The following is an 18117-nucleotide window of genomic DNA, read 5'->3' as shown; positions in this document are numbered from 1 at the left end:
GAAGCTCGGGTAGTTCGGATTTGGGTGGACGGGTAGCGGGTAATAAGAAGCTCCCTTCTTTCTCTCTTTTTATAAAGTCTATGAAACACTTTTTTAACTTACTATAAAGAAGCAATGTGGAACTAAAATTACAAGTTATTTGTGTTGCTCATTTTTTAATTTAACCACATTCAAAACTAATGAAGAATTCTTATGAGATTGTGGTAATATAAAGTTAACCCTTCAAGCCAAGCACGACGTCACTATCCAACTAGAGATTCTCTTAGGCCACTGGAAAACAATGAATCGGTTCATGCAAATGCCCTTAACATACTGTTGTGCTTCGTCAACCCAAAAAAATTGATGTAAAAAATAAAAATAATAATCTTAGTTGGGCTAATGGATGGTTCGGCCCCACGAGCATAGGTCCCACCCTGTTTGGGTAAAGGAATTCAATTTAAGTTTTCCACAAAAATAGATTTAAGTAGAAATGTGAATACGCAACCATAACTATCTATCGTTCGTTGGTCTCTTACGAAATCCGACAAATACACCATAAGTTTTATGTATCATCATCTATCGACTATGCAAATATCTAGTTCACATACGGATATTAACTGGAATTTTATCTTGCACGTTAAAATCGTTCCTCTTATTTTTTTTTTCGGAAAATGTTGCATTAAACATCGTATTGGAAATTTTTTCGGAAATCAAATTGATTGTCCAGCTTTTAACCTCTTAGAAATGAAAAGGGTTATTTCCCAAATGGCCCCCAACTTTGTGACCAGCAAATATCCTCATATGGCCCCCTTTTTCTGTTATCTTTAACTTTCCGTTACTCTCACTCCTCCATCTCATTTCCTCTCTCTGCCAAGTCACCTAACACGTCACATCATCATCTTCTCCGGCAGGGGCGCCGGTCGGCCAAATTTCCAGCCGACGACCTTCAAACTTCAATTTTTTTTCTCTTCTTCTTCATCTCTTTTTCCTGATTTCTCTCTCTTCTCCTTCTTCATCTCTCTCTTCTTCCTTTATCTCTTCTCACTCTCTCTCTCTCTCTACAAAATAAAAAAATTAATTTCGTCTCTCCTCTCTACTCCGGCGAAGGGGGTTTCCCTTCGGCAGAGGTCGGGCAGACCTAGGTCTGTTCGAACAGACCATGAATGTGACGCCCCGTGTCCCTAAATAGACACGACCACGCCCCGGCAACTCACAGACGAGACAAAAATCCGGCAGAGTCTCCTTTGTAAATCGAATCGGTCGCACCTGTAAAACCTGTCATGCAAACCATACATTCGCATACACAAAGAAATAAACTATCGAGCGGAAACTAAACAAACTCAACTCAGTTTCGGGTCGAAACCCGACCCCACAAAAATATAAAAGCCTCATAAACAACGATACAATCTATAAACAACTCTAAGTGTTACGTATATACATATTAGAGTTTGGTTTCTGCAATAAATACATAACTTTAAAATAACAAGAAGCCAATAAACGAAAACCAAAGAAAACGACGCAACACCTCTAGCCTCGTCAAACAAGATCACCGGCTGGAATATAACTCCGCCTCGAGGCTACGACAAAGCACCTGCACACTAACAACTGGTAGGGGGTCAGAATACTCACCGACACGAGTTATTCTGGTAGAAGACCAATCCAAAACCCATCACGTTTTCAAAAGTTCATTTAATAAGTTGTAAACATAATGACAAATCGAGTTATCAAACCAGTTACCATATATACTATATACAAAACCATTTTCCTTAATCTAGCAAGCAATAGCAGTGATTAGCTGCCCACCCATGGTGCGCTCCCAATAAGAGGGGAGTTCCTCAGGAGAGTCTAGAGTGTGTTAGATAATACCAGCCCATTTAGGCACTAGCTAATGCACTACGTCTCCTCGAGAAAGAGACTTACCCCTAGCCGGTAAGCCCATCTCCCACTAAGGGACCCCGCAATCATTGAAGAGTTTACCTCATGATACATATATACCTTAAGTATCTAAATACGTTTTTGATCACCGAGTTCGAATAAGAGAGCCGTCCCCCAATTACCATGGAAGGACCTGAACCTCATTCTTTTCGGTACCCTGTCATGCATCTAATGCGATCTTTCAAAATCAGTTTCATTCGTATATCAAAACCAATATTCTCATTCGATTCATTATCTTATCAAACACGGAAGTGGAACAACCAAAAGTTATATCGCCACAAAGCAGAAGGATCCCAATCAATGTCACCTCCCAGGCGAGCGGTCAGGGTGTACGACCCTGAGCCTCGAGCTGGAGGCACGAGCTTTAATGGCCAGCAAGTGAAGCACTCTACTCCCACAGGTCTTATGACTAGTGTCGCCCACCTCACCGGTCTCACACGGATCACACCCGTGCCCACATGTCATCCTACCCTCAATGGCTACGTGCCCGTAAGTTGACATAATTCACAGTCGGGTACATACAAGAAAATCCCCAGTAGTTCACAATCATCGTAAAATCAGTTCGAAAACATTTCTCATATCGCATCAAAACATTTCAAGCATATTTCAGTTTATCACATAAATATAGTTTCATGCTACCTAAACTTTAGTTATAATGGCGCATATATAACTGTAGAATCTAGCATATTCATTATCTATAAAACCATGATGGATAAAGGATTCAGAACCCCTACCTAGCGGTACAAGAACTAGTCTTCCTCCGCTGCAACCGTAGCCAAATCGTTCACGAAATGCTCCAGCTCTCCCTCTACCAAACCATAAACAAAACAAATATACATTAGGTTCTTCGGTAAGAACCTTGGTATAATTTAAAGAGTATAAAAAAAGTAAAACAATAAAACTTAACAAAAACACAAAAGAAACCCGTAATTTGGAAGACTTCGACTTAACCGAATTTCGATCGATCTTCTATCTTTCATACCATGTGCACTTAGGGTCAACCAATCATTGTTTGAACTTACTTATGTCCTTAACATTTAGTTATTAAATGTATTCCCCAAAATCCAAGTGAACCGCCTTTGAAATTTGTAAAATACGAACAACAACAAAGCAGAATTTTCCTAACTGCACATTGTTCGTTAAAACAGCCATAACTCTCTCGTCCGAGATCGAAACGACTTGTACCATACCTTTCTGGAATCTTCACAAGACGAGCTATAATATTCAAGAAGACTCAAACAACATTCGGTATCTCGATGACCAGCTAAAACAGTAAAACAGTAAGCAGATTTCATATTTGCTGAATACCGCGCTGTTTGGTAAAACAGTCGTAACTCTCTCTTCCGACATCGAATCGAGTTGTACCATACCATTTCGGAAAGCTAACATCCTAATCTACAACTTTTGTGTTTCGGGAAAGTCCATCCAAGTAACATATAAAGCCCAGAAAGGCTCGGACAGTAGACTGAATTCGGTCCCTCGAGTTGGCAATCGATCGATCGACAAATTATATCAAATAATCTCTCTAAAGTTGTTCATATACTAAAATTAATCAATTCCCAATCATATAAACCCTAAAACAACATGAATCATCAAAATCCTCAAATTTCATAAACCTTAAACCCTAGAATTATCGAACTAAACTCACTTACTATACAAGTAAACTCACTTACTATACAAGTAATTCGAATTTCCCCTATGAATTTCACCTGAAATTTCTCTTTTTGATCGAATTGTTTGAACCCAAATTGAAACCCCACTCGGTTGAACAAGATAAAAGAAAATCAGATTTTTGTTTCCTCAATTAAATCTGTCGAACTTACAATTTAGTCCCTGGTTTTGGCTTGTTCGCAAAATACCCCCTAAGTTGTCCTCTTTGCTGATTTGGCTCCTCTTTTGACTTGACCCAATTATCAAATAGTCCCTCAACTAACCTTAAAAACATGGGATGTTACAATGAAGGTCTGCCCGACCTCCAGCGAAGGGAAACCCCCTTCGCCGGAGTTTAGAGAGAGAGGAGAGATGAAATAAAAAAAAAAAAAAATTTAGAGAGAGAGGAAGAAGAAGAGAGAGAAAATAGGAGAGAGAGAGAGGAAGAAGAAGATAAAAAAATATATATTTAAGTTTGAAGGTCGCCGGTTGTAAATTTGGTCAGTCGGCGATCCATGTCGGAGAAGATGATGATGTGGCGTGTTAGATGACTTGGCAGAGAGAGGAAATGAGATGGAGGGGTGAGAGTAACGGAAAGTTAAAGATAACGAAAAAAGGGGGCCATATGGGAATATTTGCTAAAGTAGGGGGCTAGGCAGGAAGCTAGCTGGTCACAAAGTTGCGGGCCATTTGAAAAATAACCCAAATGAAAAAGCATGTCTTTCTTCATTGTTCCTTAGATAAAAATGTTTGATTTTATTATAATATTATATATATGAATACTGGATCTATTTTGGATTGGATTACGTCATGGAAAGACTTAGACGGCACCTCGCGTACTATTCAGGACATTCACTACTCGACTATATTATGGTTCATTTGGAAAGTGTGATGTTGTCGTTGCTTTCAACATACAGTAACATCACCCTACCAGGTTATTGAACAAATTTTAACTTTTTCCAATATAAGAGTCACTTCCCATCCAACAGTACCTAAGGGTTTATTTGATACGTGTGAAAATAATTGATGTGAAAATCATATTTTTCTGATGCGAAAGAAAACCAAGTTTTTTTCATATGTGCATTGAGTTTTAACAATTTAATTGTGAAGTATGAAAGTTTGGGAGTGCCTTTAAAAAGTAATACAAGCTGGACTTTTTGGGTGTCTGTAGTATGGTAGCTTCATCTCTCCCCAATATGGATCGCGAGAAATTGACTGAGAGATAAGAAACAATATGGAACTATGTGTAGTTACCACATTAGAAGAAGACTAATTACAGAACAAGAAATTAATATTGTTCGTACATCTTACTTCCCTCGCGAACGAACTCCTGCAAATTCGAAATTCGAAAATTATTTTTTTTAGAAAAAACCTCAACTTTCATTTTAATGTTTCAAATGAAGTCACTCTTGTTCTACAAAACCTCAGAACTTGATAGCAACATTTATTAGCCTAAATTACAATAACAATAATAAAGATATATGATACAATAAAGAGACTTCGAGTAATTTCCTGTTCGGGAACGAGTAAATATTATACCGGTGATTCATCAAGATTGTAATGGATTTTCTCAAGTTTCAACTATCCAAGTTGTTGAATTCCGAAAAAACCCATCAAGATTCGGCTTGGTTTAGGTTTATCAAGATCTGGATTTTCACTACAATCGATTTGGTTCAATACAATCGATTCAGTTTGGTTTAGGTTTTTCATGATCTGAATTTTCAATACAATTGATCATGGTCCAATACAATCGTTCTGGTTTAGGTTTTTCAAGATTTGGATTTTCAATACAATTGATTTGGTTTGGGGTTTTCTAGATCATGGGAGTGAGAGAGTCTGAAAAAGTCTAAAAAGAGAGAGTTATGGGACATAGAGGAGATAAAACGCGTTATAGTTGGAAGTGAGAAATCGATTTTCCCATGTAAAAGGTGGAAATTTTTTCATACCATTGTCACACTTTATTTTCTCAAAATTTTATTTTCACATCTAAAATGACCAACGAAACAATCGTTTTTTTTATTTTTATGAAAATCAGATCTCCTACTAGTATCTCTTATGTATCAAGCATGCCCTAAGAACAAAATGGCAAAATGGTATCCCTCCCACTTCAAAATCTATATGGATGATCAATGTATTGGTATTAAAAAAAAAAATGAATGTACTAGTAATAGTTTTATTATTCATGATCACCGAACTAAATTAATTGTAGCTAAAATATCTTAGATCAGAGCTAAAACCAGTGAAAAGAGCGAATCAATCCTAATGAGAGTTTGTTTGGCAGGAACACAACTATAAATTCATCAACATCGAGAGTCAGAGCCAAAGTCTGATACGACATCTCCCAAAAAGCAGAACAATGGCAGTCCACTATACATATTTAGCAGATAAATAAATTGATTCCGCAATTCGACGACATCAAATTCTCTTACATCAACAAATCATGCAACCGTCCAACAACCAAACTAGCCAAATGGTGGACAAGGGCACATCAGATTTTTTTTTGTTGAAGAGAGCAATAGACTTCGGCATCATATTCCTCATGCGATTTCTCATATGTACTAAAACCGTAAATTTCGTTATTAATAATATTCTCTTTTAAACACATGACTTTGAAACGGGTGACAAGCGAAATAGAAAGGTAAGTAATCAAAATGACAAACATATATCACCTAATTAGAATAGTCTCACGCAACAACTTAACGAGGTCAAATAACATAATAAATAATCAAAATAAAATAAAATAAACACGTAAAGAGGAGGATAATCCTCTTTTAAGCACTGTTAGTAATGTCAAAGATCTATTTTATTTTAGAATAATTTTTGTTTGCCCAAGTGATTAAAGTGTTGACATATAATTTTTGTATACCGAAATCAAATTTCAAAAAGAAAAACACCACATTAAACTTCTTTCCCTATAGGCTTACCCCAAGAGAGCTTATTGTTAACAAAAGAAGGAAGAAATTTCAACTAATAAAACGCAAAGAAGGAAAGAAATTCAATTATACACTTTTCTTGATAAAATGAATATTTTCTAATTATTTCTCCCCTTAATTTTTCTCTAAAGATCATAGTAAATCATAAATCATTTCTATTTTCAATTGACCTAGTCAATTGTGTCAATTTAGGAGTCTCATAGTCAAAATTAGAAAAATATTAGCGGCGGGCGGACATGTGAAGGGAAACCATCTTTTATACCCCATCGTCCTTGCTGTCTTCGCCGGTGACTATTGAAACGGGAGACTGATGAGCCAAGACACACTGTCTCTCTAAACTCTTAACTTTCTTTCTCTAAAACTCTCCCTTTCTCTCTCTAAAATCTCTCACTTTCTCTCTCTAAAATCTCTAACTTTACTCCCGTAAACCTACTGTCTCTTTCGTCGGGAGAGCTTCCAGTTTCTGGTTTTGATTTTCTGATCAATCAAAGTCTTTTGAATTGTTTACTCAAGATGGAAGAAAACAGTACAGCAAGCAGTGTTGCTCGAGCGATAGTCGCTGCCCTAGATTGGAACTCTCCACCTGAATCAAAGAAAGCTGCATTTACTTACTTAGAATCTGTGAGTTTTTATTTCCTGGTTTATTTTTCTCCTTAACTCGATCATCTATTGTTATTTGTTTTTTTAATTTCTGGTAAGAAGTTTCAATTTTATTTCTGAAATAAGGTTTTTGAACTTTGTAATTTCAGTGTTGTTCTTAAGACCAAATAAATGTTTTTTTTATGAAAAATGATCATGTGGAAGGAGAAATTGTCTCTTTTAGGTTTAATTTAAACACAAGTAGCGCTAAGTTATACATTTTATGACATTTTCTTCATGAATTTAGTATGAAACACAAGCAAATAATAGAAAAGAAATCAATCAGAAGAAAGAAATTTGTTCATTGATTGTTGACTTGAAATGCAAGTTTTCTTTATTCTTTTGGAAGTTATGATTGACTGGTATACCCTGGCTCCTCCTGGTATGCATCAAATATTTGCCTGTGCGAAAAATCACTGTTTGTTACATTTTGTTAAGTGCTTAGTGAGGACATGGTCTTAGTGAGAGCCTAATCGAACATAATCGGCGAAAATACGACATGGGCCTACAAAAATGCAAAATGTGTGATAAGCAGGATTAGTTTACTGTGCACGTTAAATCCGCACATGCATTTCTTCTTTCACCCTCAGTTGCAAGATCATACCTATGGTATTGATGATCTTCATTCATATTAGAAATGAAACCAAAGTTGATTCATTTCTCAAGTTGTAAGAAAGCCAGCGATTGGGCCATAAAGCAAGCACAAGCCCCAAGAGATGAGCAAGGACCCAGCTTACTCTTAGGGGATATGAAGTTCTTGTAGCCAATTAAACCACAAAACAAGCTAACGTCCAAGAGAAGAACTAGGACGGGTTGCTGTTAGTTCATGGTTGTGAAGAGATGTTGCAAAAAATCCTTCATTTTAGGCATTGATTCAAGCATTAATTTTGTCCCAGTTTCCCATATTTTCTGAGAACCGAGTAAAATCCTGTGTAAAAACTAAAAAGGAGTTGTTAAGAACAATTGCTCTCTTGATAGTTTCGTGTATGTGATGTGATGGTGAAGATTTTATGTTTAATTTGAAGAATGCAGATCAATATGCCGTACCTTATGCTTGCTCCTTTTATGGGTTTTCTTGCAGATAAAAGGAGGAGATATTCGAACTTTAGCCAGCACATCCTTCACTTTGGTCAGAAAAGATTGGTGTTCTGAGATCCGGCTGCATGCATTTAAAATGCTACAGGTTTGCTTACATCTTTCAGTGCTTCCTCATATTTTAGATTCAACAAAAATTTCTGATGGACTGCAAGCACATCATGCGACTGGAGTTTCCAAATAACTTTTTAGAACTGTAGTTTACTATAGTCAATTTCTTGTAATAGTTCGCGTAAGCAGTCGGTGTCTTTCTCCTTACCATCCAAAACAGTTGTCATCTGTAAAAGGGTTGACTGTTGAGATCATCTGGTTGGGCTGCTCAGTGACAGATATCTTAGAAATGGGTGGATTCCTACTCCCTGTTAGCAAACCTGGTCTATTAGAACCATTCTTTAAGAAATTCTGTATCTGAAATATATAAAATATTCCTCCAAGAGGAATTCTAAGGTATCTACTATCTACTCGATGTATTTTTCTTGAAGAAAAAAATGAAGGTACTTATTAGAGTATTAAGAGGAGGTTTCCGTGCAATGAGCTAAATTGGTAATTTCTTACTACTGTGAGCATTTATTACATAAGACAATTAACCTAAATTGGATAGAATCATCGACAACGCCGAAGTCGTAGTTGTTGATCAAAAAGGAAACAAGGGACAAATCGTACATCTAAATGGTAAAGACTGACTGCACAGATCTCAAAGCTTGATTACATTGTCAACTGGTACAATTAGCATTAGATTTGTATGATATCTAATATATTTCTATGAAAAATGGTTTAATTACATTCTTATCCATAGGTTTGGGAAGTCTGATATTCATATCATCATATTATGTGGAAGTTTGTTACATTGTGTTATAGTAAATTAATCCGCAAATGTATGTTTTCTTGGCATTCATCCAGCTCAGAGGAACCATTTCTTTCTTTTCTCATGCTAGAATATGTTATTTTAGTAAGAAAATTAAAACAATGTCCCTTTACTCCATGGTATTCATGCATTTCTTTGTTGTAGCACTTGGTCCGGCTGCGATGGGAGGAGTTGAGCTCCATTGAAAGAAGAGACTTTGCGAAAGTTGCTATTGATTTGATTTCTGAGATTGCAAATCCTTCTGAAGAATGGGTTTTGAAGAGTCAAACTGCTGCTCTTGTCGCTGAGGTTATTCTTATTATTCTTTTGATTTTGATTGAACTTCTAGGTTTCTTTCTTTCCCTATTTATAACTCATTTTCTTTTCTGTGACAGATAGTAAGGAGAGAAGGAGTAACTCTATGGCAGGAACTGCTTCCTATTCTTGTTAAGTTATCTAATGATGGCCCGATTCAAGTACGTTGCTCTTGACCAATTACTCTTGTTTATTTTCTTGATATTATTTGAACTCGACAGTATATTTGGTGAGGCATCTTACTTCTAAAGATTTCCACGTTTTTTTTCAAAGTAATATTAAAATGATATAAATTTGGTTTGTTTTTTCCTTCTTTTCAATAGTCCGTGAAGAGAAATCTGCTTTTCTTTTGTTTATTAAAATATTTTTTCTTTAACATTTGGAAAAATTAAACCAAAGAGGCTTTATAAAGCAGTTATAACTTGTAAGTTATGTTTACCTTCTCTATACTGAAGATTAACACTGACTAGCTTTATCTTATTGCAGGCTGAGTTGGTGTCCATGCTGCTGAGGTGGCTTCCTGAAGATGTAACAGTTCACAATGAAGATTTAGAAGGTTTATTACAGATGCAAATAGTTAAAGTTTACTTCCATTATATTTTACTTTCATTATGCAATTTGCATGTGTAACTTATAGGCAATATTTGGACTTAGTCTTACTTCTATTTACATGCTTACTGAGAACGATATGTAGTAAGTGTCTGTCCTCTGTAAGGGGACAGTTCATGATTATTGAACTTGCAAATGAAGATATACTTCTTTCCTTCTTTTTGTCATCTTTTTACCTGTACATCAATTCATGCCATAGATGTCTAGAGCAAAATATTTAAGACTAACTTGAACATTCATTAAGGACTGATTTTTTTCATGTTAAACTCAAATGTATTTACAACTATCGTACAGGTGATCGCCGTAGACTATTGTTACGCGGGCTTACGGAATCCTTGCCAGAAATCTTTTCCTTATTATACTCTGTAAGTCTTTGTTCTTTACATTATCTATAATACATTGTTTTAGCAATATGACGACTGACAAAGCCTTTATCTGTGGAATAGTTACTGGAAAGGCACTTTGGTGCTGCTTTGAGTGGAGCAGACAGACAACAATTGGACCTTGCTAAACAGCATGCAGCCACAGTTACAGCCACTCTTAATGCTATTAATGCATATGCTGAATGGGCCCCTATAACCGATCTCGCGAAATATGGTATCATTCATGGGTATGATTTTTCCTGGGGATTTGAAGCATTTCTTTTTTTGAAAATGCTATTAATGCATATGTTGAATGGGCTCCTCTAACCGATATTGCGAAATATGCTGATGGGTATGATTTTTCCTGAGGATCTCAAGCATTTCCTATTTTGAAATGAACTGACTCATTGACTTTCATTTCCAACAGATGTGGTTTCTTAGTCTCATCCCCCGATTTCCGCCTCCATGCTTGCGAATTTTTCAAACTAGTCTCCTCAAGGTATCAAATATGAGATTTGTCTTATAATATCTGTTAGTGTGTCATTAATATTTGTCTTTTCTGTTGGGATATGTTCTCATGTGGTCAGTGTTCTGATGCATGACTTGCAGGAAGAGACCAAGTGATGCCTCAGCTGACTTTGATTCTGCAATGAGTAGTATCTTTCAGACATTGATGAATGTGTCTAATGATTTCTTAAGCAAATCTGTCTCTAATGCTACTGGTATTGATGAAAGTGAATTTGAATTTGCGGAAGTTATTTGTGAAAGTATGGTGTCATTGGGTTCTTCGAACTTGCAATGCATTTCTGGGAATAGTACCATATTTCCCCTTTATCTCCAACAGGTAAACCATCAGAACTAACATTGCTGCAAGCTGGTCCTTAAATTTCATTTTTCTCTTTATTTTCTTTTTGAGATGATTTATACATGTCTTTTCACTCTAACTACTATTTCAGATGCTGGGGTACTTCCAGAACTGCAAGCTAGCTCTCCATTTTCAATCTTTGCCTTTTTGGCTGGTATCTAGAACTCCCTATTTATGTCTAAAATGATGAGGTTGCTGAAAAAGTTACATTATAACCCTCTAACTTTACATGTTTACTATTTGGTAGGCTCTAACAAGAGAGTTGGTGACGAAGCCAAAATTTGTGTCACAAGTGGCTGGTGACGTTGTTGAGAACAGTCCAGCCTCTGGATCTGGACAGGCTGATAAAGGAAATAAAGGAATTTTAGTTAATGAAGATATCTGTAGCGCTATATTGGATATTTCTTTTTGTCGCATGCTCAAGAGAGAAAAAGTATTACCAGGAACAACTATTTCTGTTGGGGCATTAGAGCTCTGGAGTGATGAGTTTGATGGCAAGGGAGACTTTGGCCAGTATCGTTCAAAGTTGGTATGTTGTCGACAGTATTGCGAGGCATCTGTTTTGATGTCAATAAAACCTGAGATTGGAAGCTATACTTTTGTTATATTATCCTGTTTTCATCTATATGTATAGTGTTTTTATTACCAAAAATTAAAATTTCAGCGTGCATGCTTAAAATGGTATTCTGGGCTAATTGTTAAGTTCCCGATGCAGTTGGAACTTGTTAGATTGATTGCTTCCTACAAACCATTTGTTGCTGCTGCTAAAGTCTCTGAGAGAATTCATACGATCATAAAGAGTCTCTTGAGTTCTCCAACACCTACTCAGGTTTGTTTCTATTATGCTACTGCTGTTTGCCTTTTTCTTTTTTGACATTTTAATTCTTAAACCCAAAGCGAGAAAGTTAGTATGTTTTACAATCTCCCAACCTTTGTTTCTTAAACTGGCCTCACAGATGGGTCATAACCTTTGTCACCCTTGGCGGTTCTATTGTTGGATTTGAATATTAATCAATTCCTTACTCCAAAGTAATTGATTCTATTCGTGAGCAAGTTACTATGTTTTACAATCTCCCAACCTTGACTATTGACTATATTTCATGCCTCTATAATTTCAGGACTTGCCTATAATGGAAAGCATGTACCTGTCATTAGAGACTGTTGTGGGTGCAATATTTGATGGATCAACTGATTTTGGGGGCGGTAATTCTGAAATTCATGTTGCTGTAGGCGCGATATTTGAAGGTTGTCCAGTGAGTTCTCACACTATAGAAGTTTGTCACTCTTCATTTTTAAGTTTCCTGAAATAGAAGTGTGGGTCTTGTGAATTGAAGGTTTACTGCAGCAACTTCTTTCTTTGAAATGGACTGAACCAACACTTGCTGAAGTACTTGGACGTTACTTAGATGCACTTGGCCCCTTCCTGAAATACTTCCCAAATGCAGTTGCTGGTGTAATCAACAAGATATTTGAACTTTTGACTTCACTTCCTGTCACTTTTAAGGTTTGATTTGATTTCTTTCTGTTCTTGTTTCCTTTTTTAGAAAGATAATTTTTAGTTACAAATCAGTTAATCTCTGCTATATATCGTGGACACTGGTACGCCTTACGGGAATCCATATCGAACACCAGTATGTATCAGTGTGTATTCCCGTCTGAGTTATTAAGTATTTTATGTTTAAACTTCTGAATTAATCATTTTGTTGAAGTACACAAACCTGTACTTTCGAATTCTTATGGTAAGTAAACCAGCTGAAGTGATTGCGAGTATGTAAGTATCCGTCACGGCAAAAATGATATAAAAAGGAGTATCCATGTTACATAATGTAACAAGGTCAGTTAATTAATTATTTGAATTACTTGCAGGAACCTTCAGCAAATAGTGCTCGACATGCACGATTACAGATTTGTACCTCATTCTTACGCATTGCTAAAGCTGCTGACAGAAGCCTTCTCCCTCATATGAAGGTTAAATTCATATTTGCCGCATAATTTCCCAGCAATATAGTAAAATAATTAATATTCTTTATACGCTGTTCAATTTTGGATGGAGTTAATTTACAGCTCATGTAGCAGAAAGGATGTTTGTGTGACCGAGTTTGACTGGAGGACTCGTGTGGGATTCTATGGACCTTGGTTCTAGAACCTTGAAGTAGATTAGGTTGCTTAAACTGAAAGCATTTTGCCATAACCTATGCATGTAAATTTGTTGCGAATAGAGACCGAGTCATCAGGCGTGTAGGACACAGTTGACGCGGTTTAACATCCTTTTGGGCTACAACCTGTTTCCCGCGGCTCAATCAGAAGGCTGCCATCAAATTTATTCTTGTATTCTGGGCCCTAGATCCTGGCTTAATGAACATCAATCATTACAACACAAACTGAAAGCCAAGGGTACTAGTTGGACGACCTTGAGCAATGATGAAGAAACAGGAGGGGGAAGTTTTGAGAGGATTTACAAATTCATGATATTTCTATTGATAGATAATATATTATAACGTATATAGGAAGATAGAAACATAACTTGTCGCAAGCAACTCCATACTTGTGACTCTCTAGCTACCTAAAAGGCTATAGGAAGAGCCAGAAATAAACCTAAATTACCTGAAATCAACTGTTAACAAAGATTGTGAGTCTAATAATCGACAACGTGATCCCACTAATACCTCATTGTGGGAGGCGTTCATTTTAAACTTTAAACTCCACTGTCATCTACCATGGGTGTGTTCCCATGTATATATTGGTTTGGGAAATTTGAATTTTAATATACCTATCCATGTATCAAGTAAAATTTCACATTATGGATTCGTTGGACTTGACACGTCCATAGATTTAAGAAGTTTCTATACTAGTACTTCACATTTGTATGGTAGCTCTAGGGATATTAACTATGACCTCTATCACTTAGCGGAATAGTGAAGTGATGTGATGAAGTATATCCCTTGACAGTTGATAGTTACTGCATGTTTTACGATAGAAATATCTATAGTAGTTTTACGGGTGTACCTATTTGGACTTACATACTTGTGAATGAGTAGAAAAGTGAAGTGATTGAAAGTGCATTTGATCTGTATACTGTGCGTTGTCTTGGCAGGGCATTGCTGACACGGTTGATTACCTACAAAGAGAAGGCCGTCTTCTCCGGGGGGAGCATAATCTTCTTGGTGAAGCATTTCTGATTGTGGCCTCTGCTGCTGGGTAAGTATTTATAATTGTGAATTTGTGATAGTTCATGTTGGGTTTAGTTGATGGTATAAATTACTTAAAAAATTCTGTATATATCTGCAAATTATTGGAGTTGAAATGTTATTCACTTCCTGATATCTGATACAGGGTTGAGCAGCAGCAAGAAGTTTTGGCTTGGTTACTTGAACCTTTGAGCAAACAATGGACACAAATAGAATGGCAAAATGCTTATTTATCTGACCCTAGTGGTCTAATCCGCCTGTGTTCCAATCCACCATTTATGTGGTCACTTTTTCATAGCTTGACGTTCTTTGAAAGGGCTCTTAAAAGAAGTGGAGCAAGAAAAAGCAACTCAAATTTGCAAAATGGTTCCCCGCCGACCGAGATTTCCATGACTTCACATCCTATGGCATCTCATTTGTCATGGATGCTGCCTCCTCTCTTGAAGGTAAATATGACGACAATAGTCTGTTGTCTTGTTAGTATTGGCATATTTATCGAACTTCTTCAGTGCTTATGTTAGAAACAGAGAGAAAAAGGCTTATAAACAAAACCCTTGAATGACCAGAACCTGTAACTCTCTGTGATGATCACGTCAAATTAATTCTCAAGCTATTTCATTATTAATCCTTTTCTTTGTCCTTAGCTTCTTCGAGCTGTACATTCTCTTTGGTCTCCACTCGTAATGCAAGATCTGCCAGTAGAGTTGAAGACAGCAACGAGTATAAGTGAAGTTGAGCAAGCCAGTCTTCTTGGGGAAGGAAATACTAAACTTTCAAAGAGCACATTGACTTTTAAAGATGGGTCTCAGATTGATACAAATAGGGAAGGATACGCACAGCCTAATGAAAACGATATAAGAAATTGGTTGAAAGGTATTCGAGACAGTGGGTAAGTACTATACTTCTTCAGACGATTATCAATATATAATATATTGATTGAATCCATTTAACGTCTTTCCCGGTGTTGTAATTTTTTCAAATGTTTATTTTATCATAGTCTCTATATAATAAATTTGCAAAATTCTCTGAAGTTATTAAATCTAAATGTCTACTCTGTAACTTCTATGACCTCATTGAATCTTAGTTCTGATTGATGTGTTTACCATTTTATTTGGACCATATGTATGCTAAACTTTCTTTTTGACAAAGTTGACCTTGCAGTAGTAAACAGTGTCTTAATGAACGGTTTTTCTAAATAGGTTATGTTCTAAAGGTAACACATTTTTGAATTCCACAGGTACAATGTTTTGGGACTGTCGACAACCATAGGAGACTCCTTTTTCAGATGTTTGGAGAGTCAACCTGTTGTCCTAGCTCTCGTGGAAAACATACAGTCAATGGACTTCAGACACACAAGGCTGCTAATCCATTCAGTTTTGGTGCCATTGGTGAAAAATTGTCCTTCAGATTTATGGGAGTTGTGGCTACAAAATATCCTGCATCCATTATTTATCCATTGTCAGAAAGCTCTAAGTTTTTCATGGTCCAGTCTTCTACAGGAGGGTAGAGCAAAAGCTCCAGATATACATAGCGATCTCTCTGGTACAGACTTAAAGGTGGAAGTAATGGAGGAAAAGTTGCTTCGAGATTTAACTCGTGAGCTATGTTTTCTTCTCTCAGTCCTAGCTTCTCCAGGTTTAAATACTGGAATTCCTTCTTTAGAACATCTTGGGCATGGGGGACGTGTGGAGATTTCTTCACTTAAAGACTTGGATATATTTGCCTCAAACTCTCTTGTCGGGTAATTGATTTAGAACACCCTATCCAGCTATCCCAAATATATTACATTTTTCATCCTGAAGTTTTACTGGGTATTATAAACTCTATCGGGTCGATGGCTTTAATTGTGGTTCATTTGCAGCTTTCTCTTGAAGCACAAGGATATAGCTCTGCCTGTGCTCCAAATAACTCTGGAAGCCTTTAAATGGACGGACGGTGAAGCTGTAACTAAAGTTTCTTCCTTCTGTGGATCCTTGGTGCTTCTTGCCATTTCATCAACTAACTTAGAACTTCTTCAATTTGTCGCCAAAGATCTATTTTATGCAATTATCCAAGGCCTGGCTCTCGAGTCAAATGCTTTTGTTAGTGCAGATCTCATTGGTCTCTGTCGTGAAATCTTCATACATCTTGCTGATAGAGATCCTTCTCCTAGACAGGTTAGCATATTAATACTTATGTCATCATAAATCTGCGTAGTGGGGATCAACCTACCACACCAGTAATGGATTAGATGGGGTAGGCCTGAGTCAATCCCTTGTCGAGCTCCCGAATTAATTGCTATATATAATATATTATATATATATATTGATATACATCGGTGTACGTAAACATATTTATATAGAGTGAGTGAAAATTCGGCCAAGTTACATGGCTTGGATAGGTGGGCTGGAGCTGGACCTCTGTCAATCCCGAGCCTGACTGTGTACACAGATTGGTCTCTGTTTGATGTGTTCGAAACTGTATTTTGTTTTTGAGATCCTTAGGATCAAAATTTTGCATCTGAAACTACATTTCTGATGTCGTAACATGATTTTGTTTTGCTGGTGAAAGATTTTGCTTTCTCTACCTTCAATTAGACGAGAAGATTTGCATGCTTTTGAAGAAGCCTTAACAAAGACATCTAGTCCAAAGGAACAAAAGCAGCATATGAAGAGCTTGCTTATATTAGCAACCGGAAACAAGTTGAAAGCACTTGCTGCTCAAAAGAGCACTAACGTAATTACCAACGTCTCTAGTAAGTAATTCTACAAATTTTCGTTTTCTTATTTGTTGCTTATTCAATTTCTCCCGTCTAATCCTACCCTCTCCACTCCAAAAAATCATCTGAAAGTTCAAACCAGTATCAAAATTATTTGGCTTTTCCTATCATGTTCGCGTTTACCAATTGAATTAAAACAAGTTGGACTCAATCTTTTGTTTCATAATATAAAGACTGAGACCGTAGTTAAAATTTTGAGTGATGACTGGTTTTGATAATTGTTTTTTTTTTCGATTCCCCAACCATACATTTTGCTTACACCTATTTCTCGTATTTTTCAGTGAGAAACCGTCACCCAACCTCAACTTCAGAGCCGAGCAACAACGAAGGTGATTTAGGATTGACAACACTGCTCCAATAACTTTAACATCCACCCTAGATCAAGAAGGGCATAATTTTACATCCTCCCGAGTCGAACTTCAGTCTGTCAATTCATATAGCAAGTCATGATATGGAAATTATTCACTTAACATTATAGAGTTTTCTGTTCTCACAAGAAGCAGGTTGTGCAACTTCCTTTTTTCGATATGGTACTTGCCATAGAATCACATAAACCATTTATAATCATGGATCAAAATGAAGCTTTTATCAGAATGTCTACTTTTTCGTCCAAACAGGTTCATGTTGAATGTCTACTTTTTCATGATGTTAAGCTTTAATTCCAATTTGACCCCAATTTGCTACCAACTAGAAAATTTGGCTCCAATGTTTGTTTGGTGTTGCAAAATACCCCCCAACATCATATATATCTGTAAATCAACTTTAAGAGTCTATCTTTTTAGACACCTACCCGAGCAGCGTCTCGTATTTTTGCTTGCCAATAGCACTTTACTTCTGAAGTCGAACTGTTTTTTTTCTTTTAATGAAAGTGTGCGATTTTGAATCAAAATATTTATCACCTTAACAACATTTTTTCCTATAAAGTAATTCTAAAACTAGAAAATT

General features: G+C 36.5%; 1 protein-coding gene and 1 long non-coding RNA gene across 3 annotated transcripts; one reads left to right on the top strand and one right to left on the bottom strand.

Annotated features, from left to right (window-relative positions):
• Positions 1–1370: 1370 nt before the first annotated feature.
• On the bottom strand, positions 1371–2784 carry LOC147559374 (uncharacterized). The gene is made up of 2 exons (XR_015234575.1): positions 2649–2784; positions 1371–1584 (listed from the first exon to the last, which is right to left on the bottom strand). It is a non-coding gene; the product is annotated as an uncharacterized LOC147559374 (long non-coding RNA).
• Positions 2785–6364: 3580 nt separating this feature from the next.
• On the top strand, positions 6365–17786 carry LOC147559373 (ARM repeat superfamily protein). 2 transcript variants are annotated; one of them, XM_086661281.1, is made up of 22 exons: positions 6365–7118; positions 8218–8319; positions 9241–9384; positions 9471–9551; positions 9877–9946; positions 10294–10364; positions 10446–10609; positions 10789–10860; positions 10971–11205; positions 11318–11380; positions 11474–11755; positions 11942–12055; positions 12345–12471; positions 12561–12730; positions 13093–13194; positions 14321–14424; positions 14560–14860; positions 15059–15303; positions 15652–16155; positions 16276–16570; positions 16965–17148; positions 17454–17786. In XM_086661281.1, the coding sequence occupies exons 1-22, from the start codon at positions 7011–7013 to the stop codon at positions 17531–17533; spliced, it is 3618 nt and encodes a 1205-aa protein (XP_086517407.1). In that variant the 5' UTR covers positions 6365–7010; the 3' UTR covers positions 17534–17786. The 2 variants fall into 2 exon arrangements, with proteins under 2 accessions (XP_086517407.1, XP_086517408.1); XM_086661282.1 differs by lacking the exon at positions 6365–7118 and adding an exon at positions 7533–8056.
• Positions 17787–18117: the final 331 nt, after the last annotated feature.

Source organism: Eschscholzia californica, unplaced genomic scaffold (genome assembly GCF_041429995.1).
Source record: "Eschscholzia californica isolate CP2 unplaced genomic scaffold, dmEscCali1.0.p SCAF_2, whole genome shotgun sequence".
NCBI classification, from domain to species: domain Eukaryota; kingdom Viridiplantae; phylum Streptophyta; class Magnoliopsida; order Ranunculales; family Papaveraceae; genus Eschscholzia; species Eschscholzia californica.
The sequence above is the reverse complement of the archived record's forward strand: the minus strand, read 5'-3'. Positions and strand labels throughout refer to the sequence as shown.

Bases quoted from the DNA above. Each gene is read 5' to 3' on its own strand.
- LOC147559373 (XM_086661281.1), top strand. From the start codon at position 7,011: ATGGAAGAAAACAGTACAGCAAGCAGTGTTGCTCGAGCGATAGTCGCT. The intron at 12,731-13,092 runs GTTTGATTTGAT...AATTACTTGCAG, and splicing joins CACTTCCTGTCACTTTTAAG to GAACCTTCAGCAAATAGTGC. The intron at 13,195-14,320 runs GTTAAATTCATA...TTGTCTTGGCAG, and splicing joins GCCTTCTCCCTCATATGAAG to GGCATTGCTGACACGGTTGA.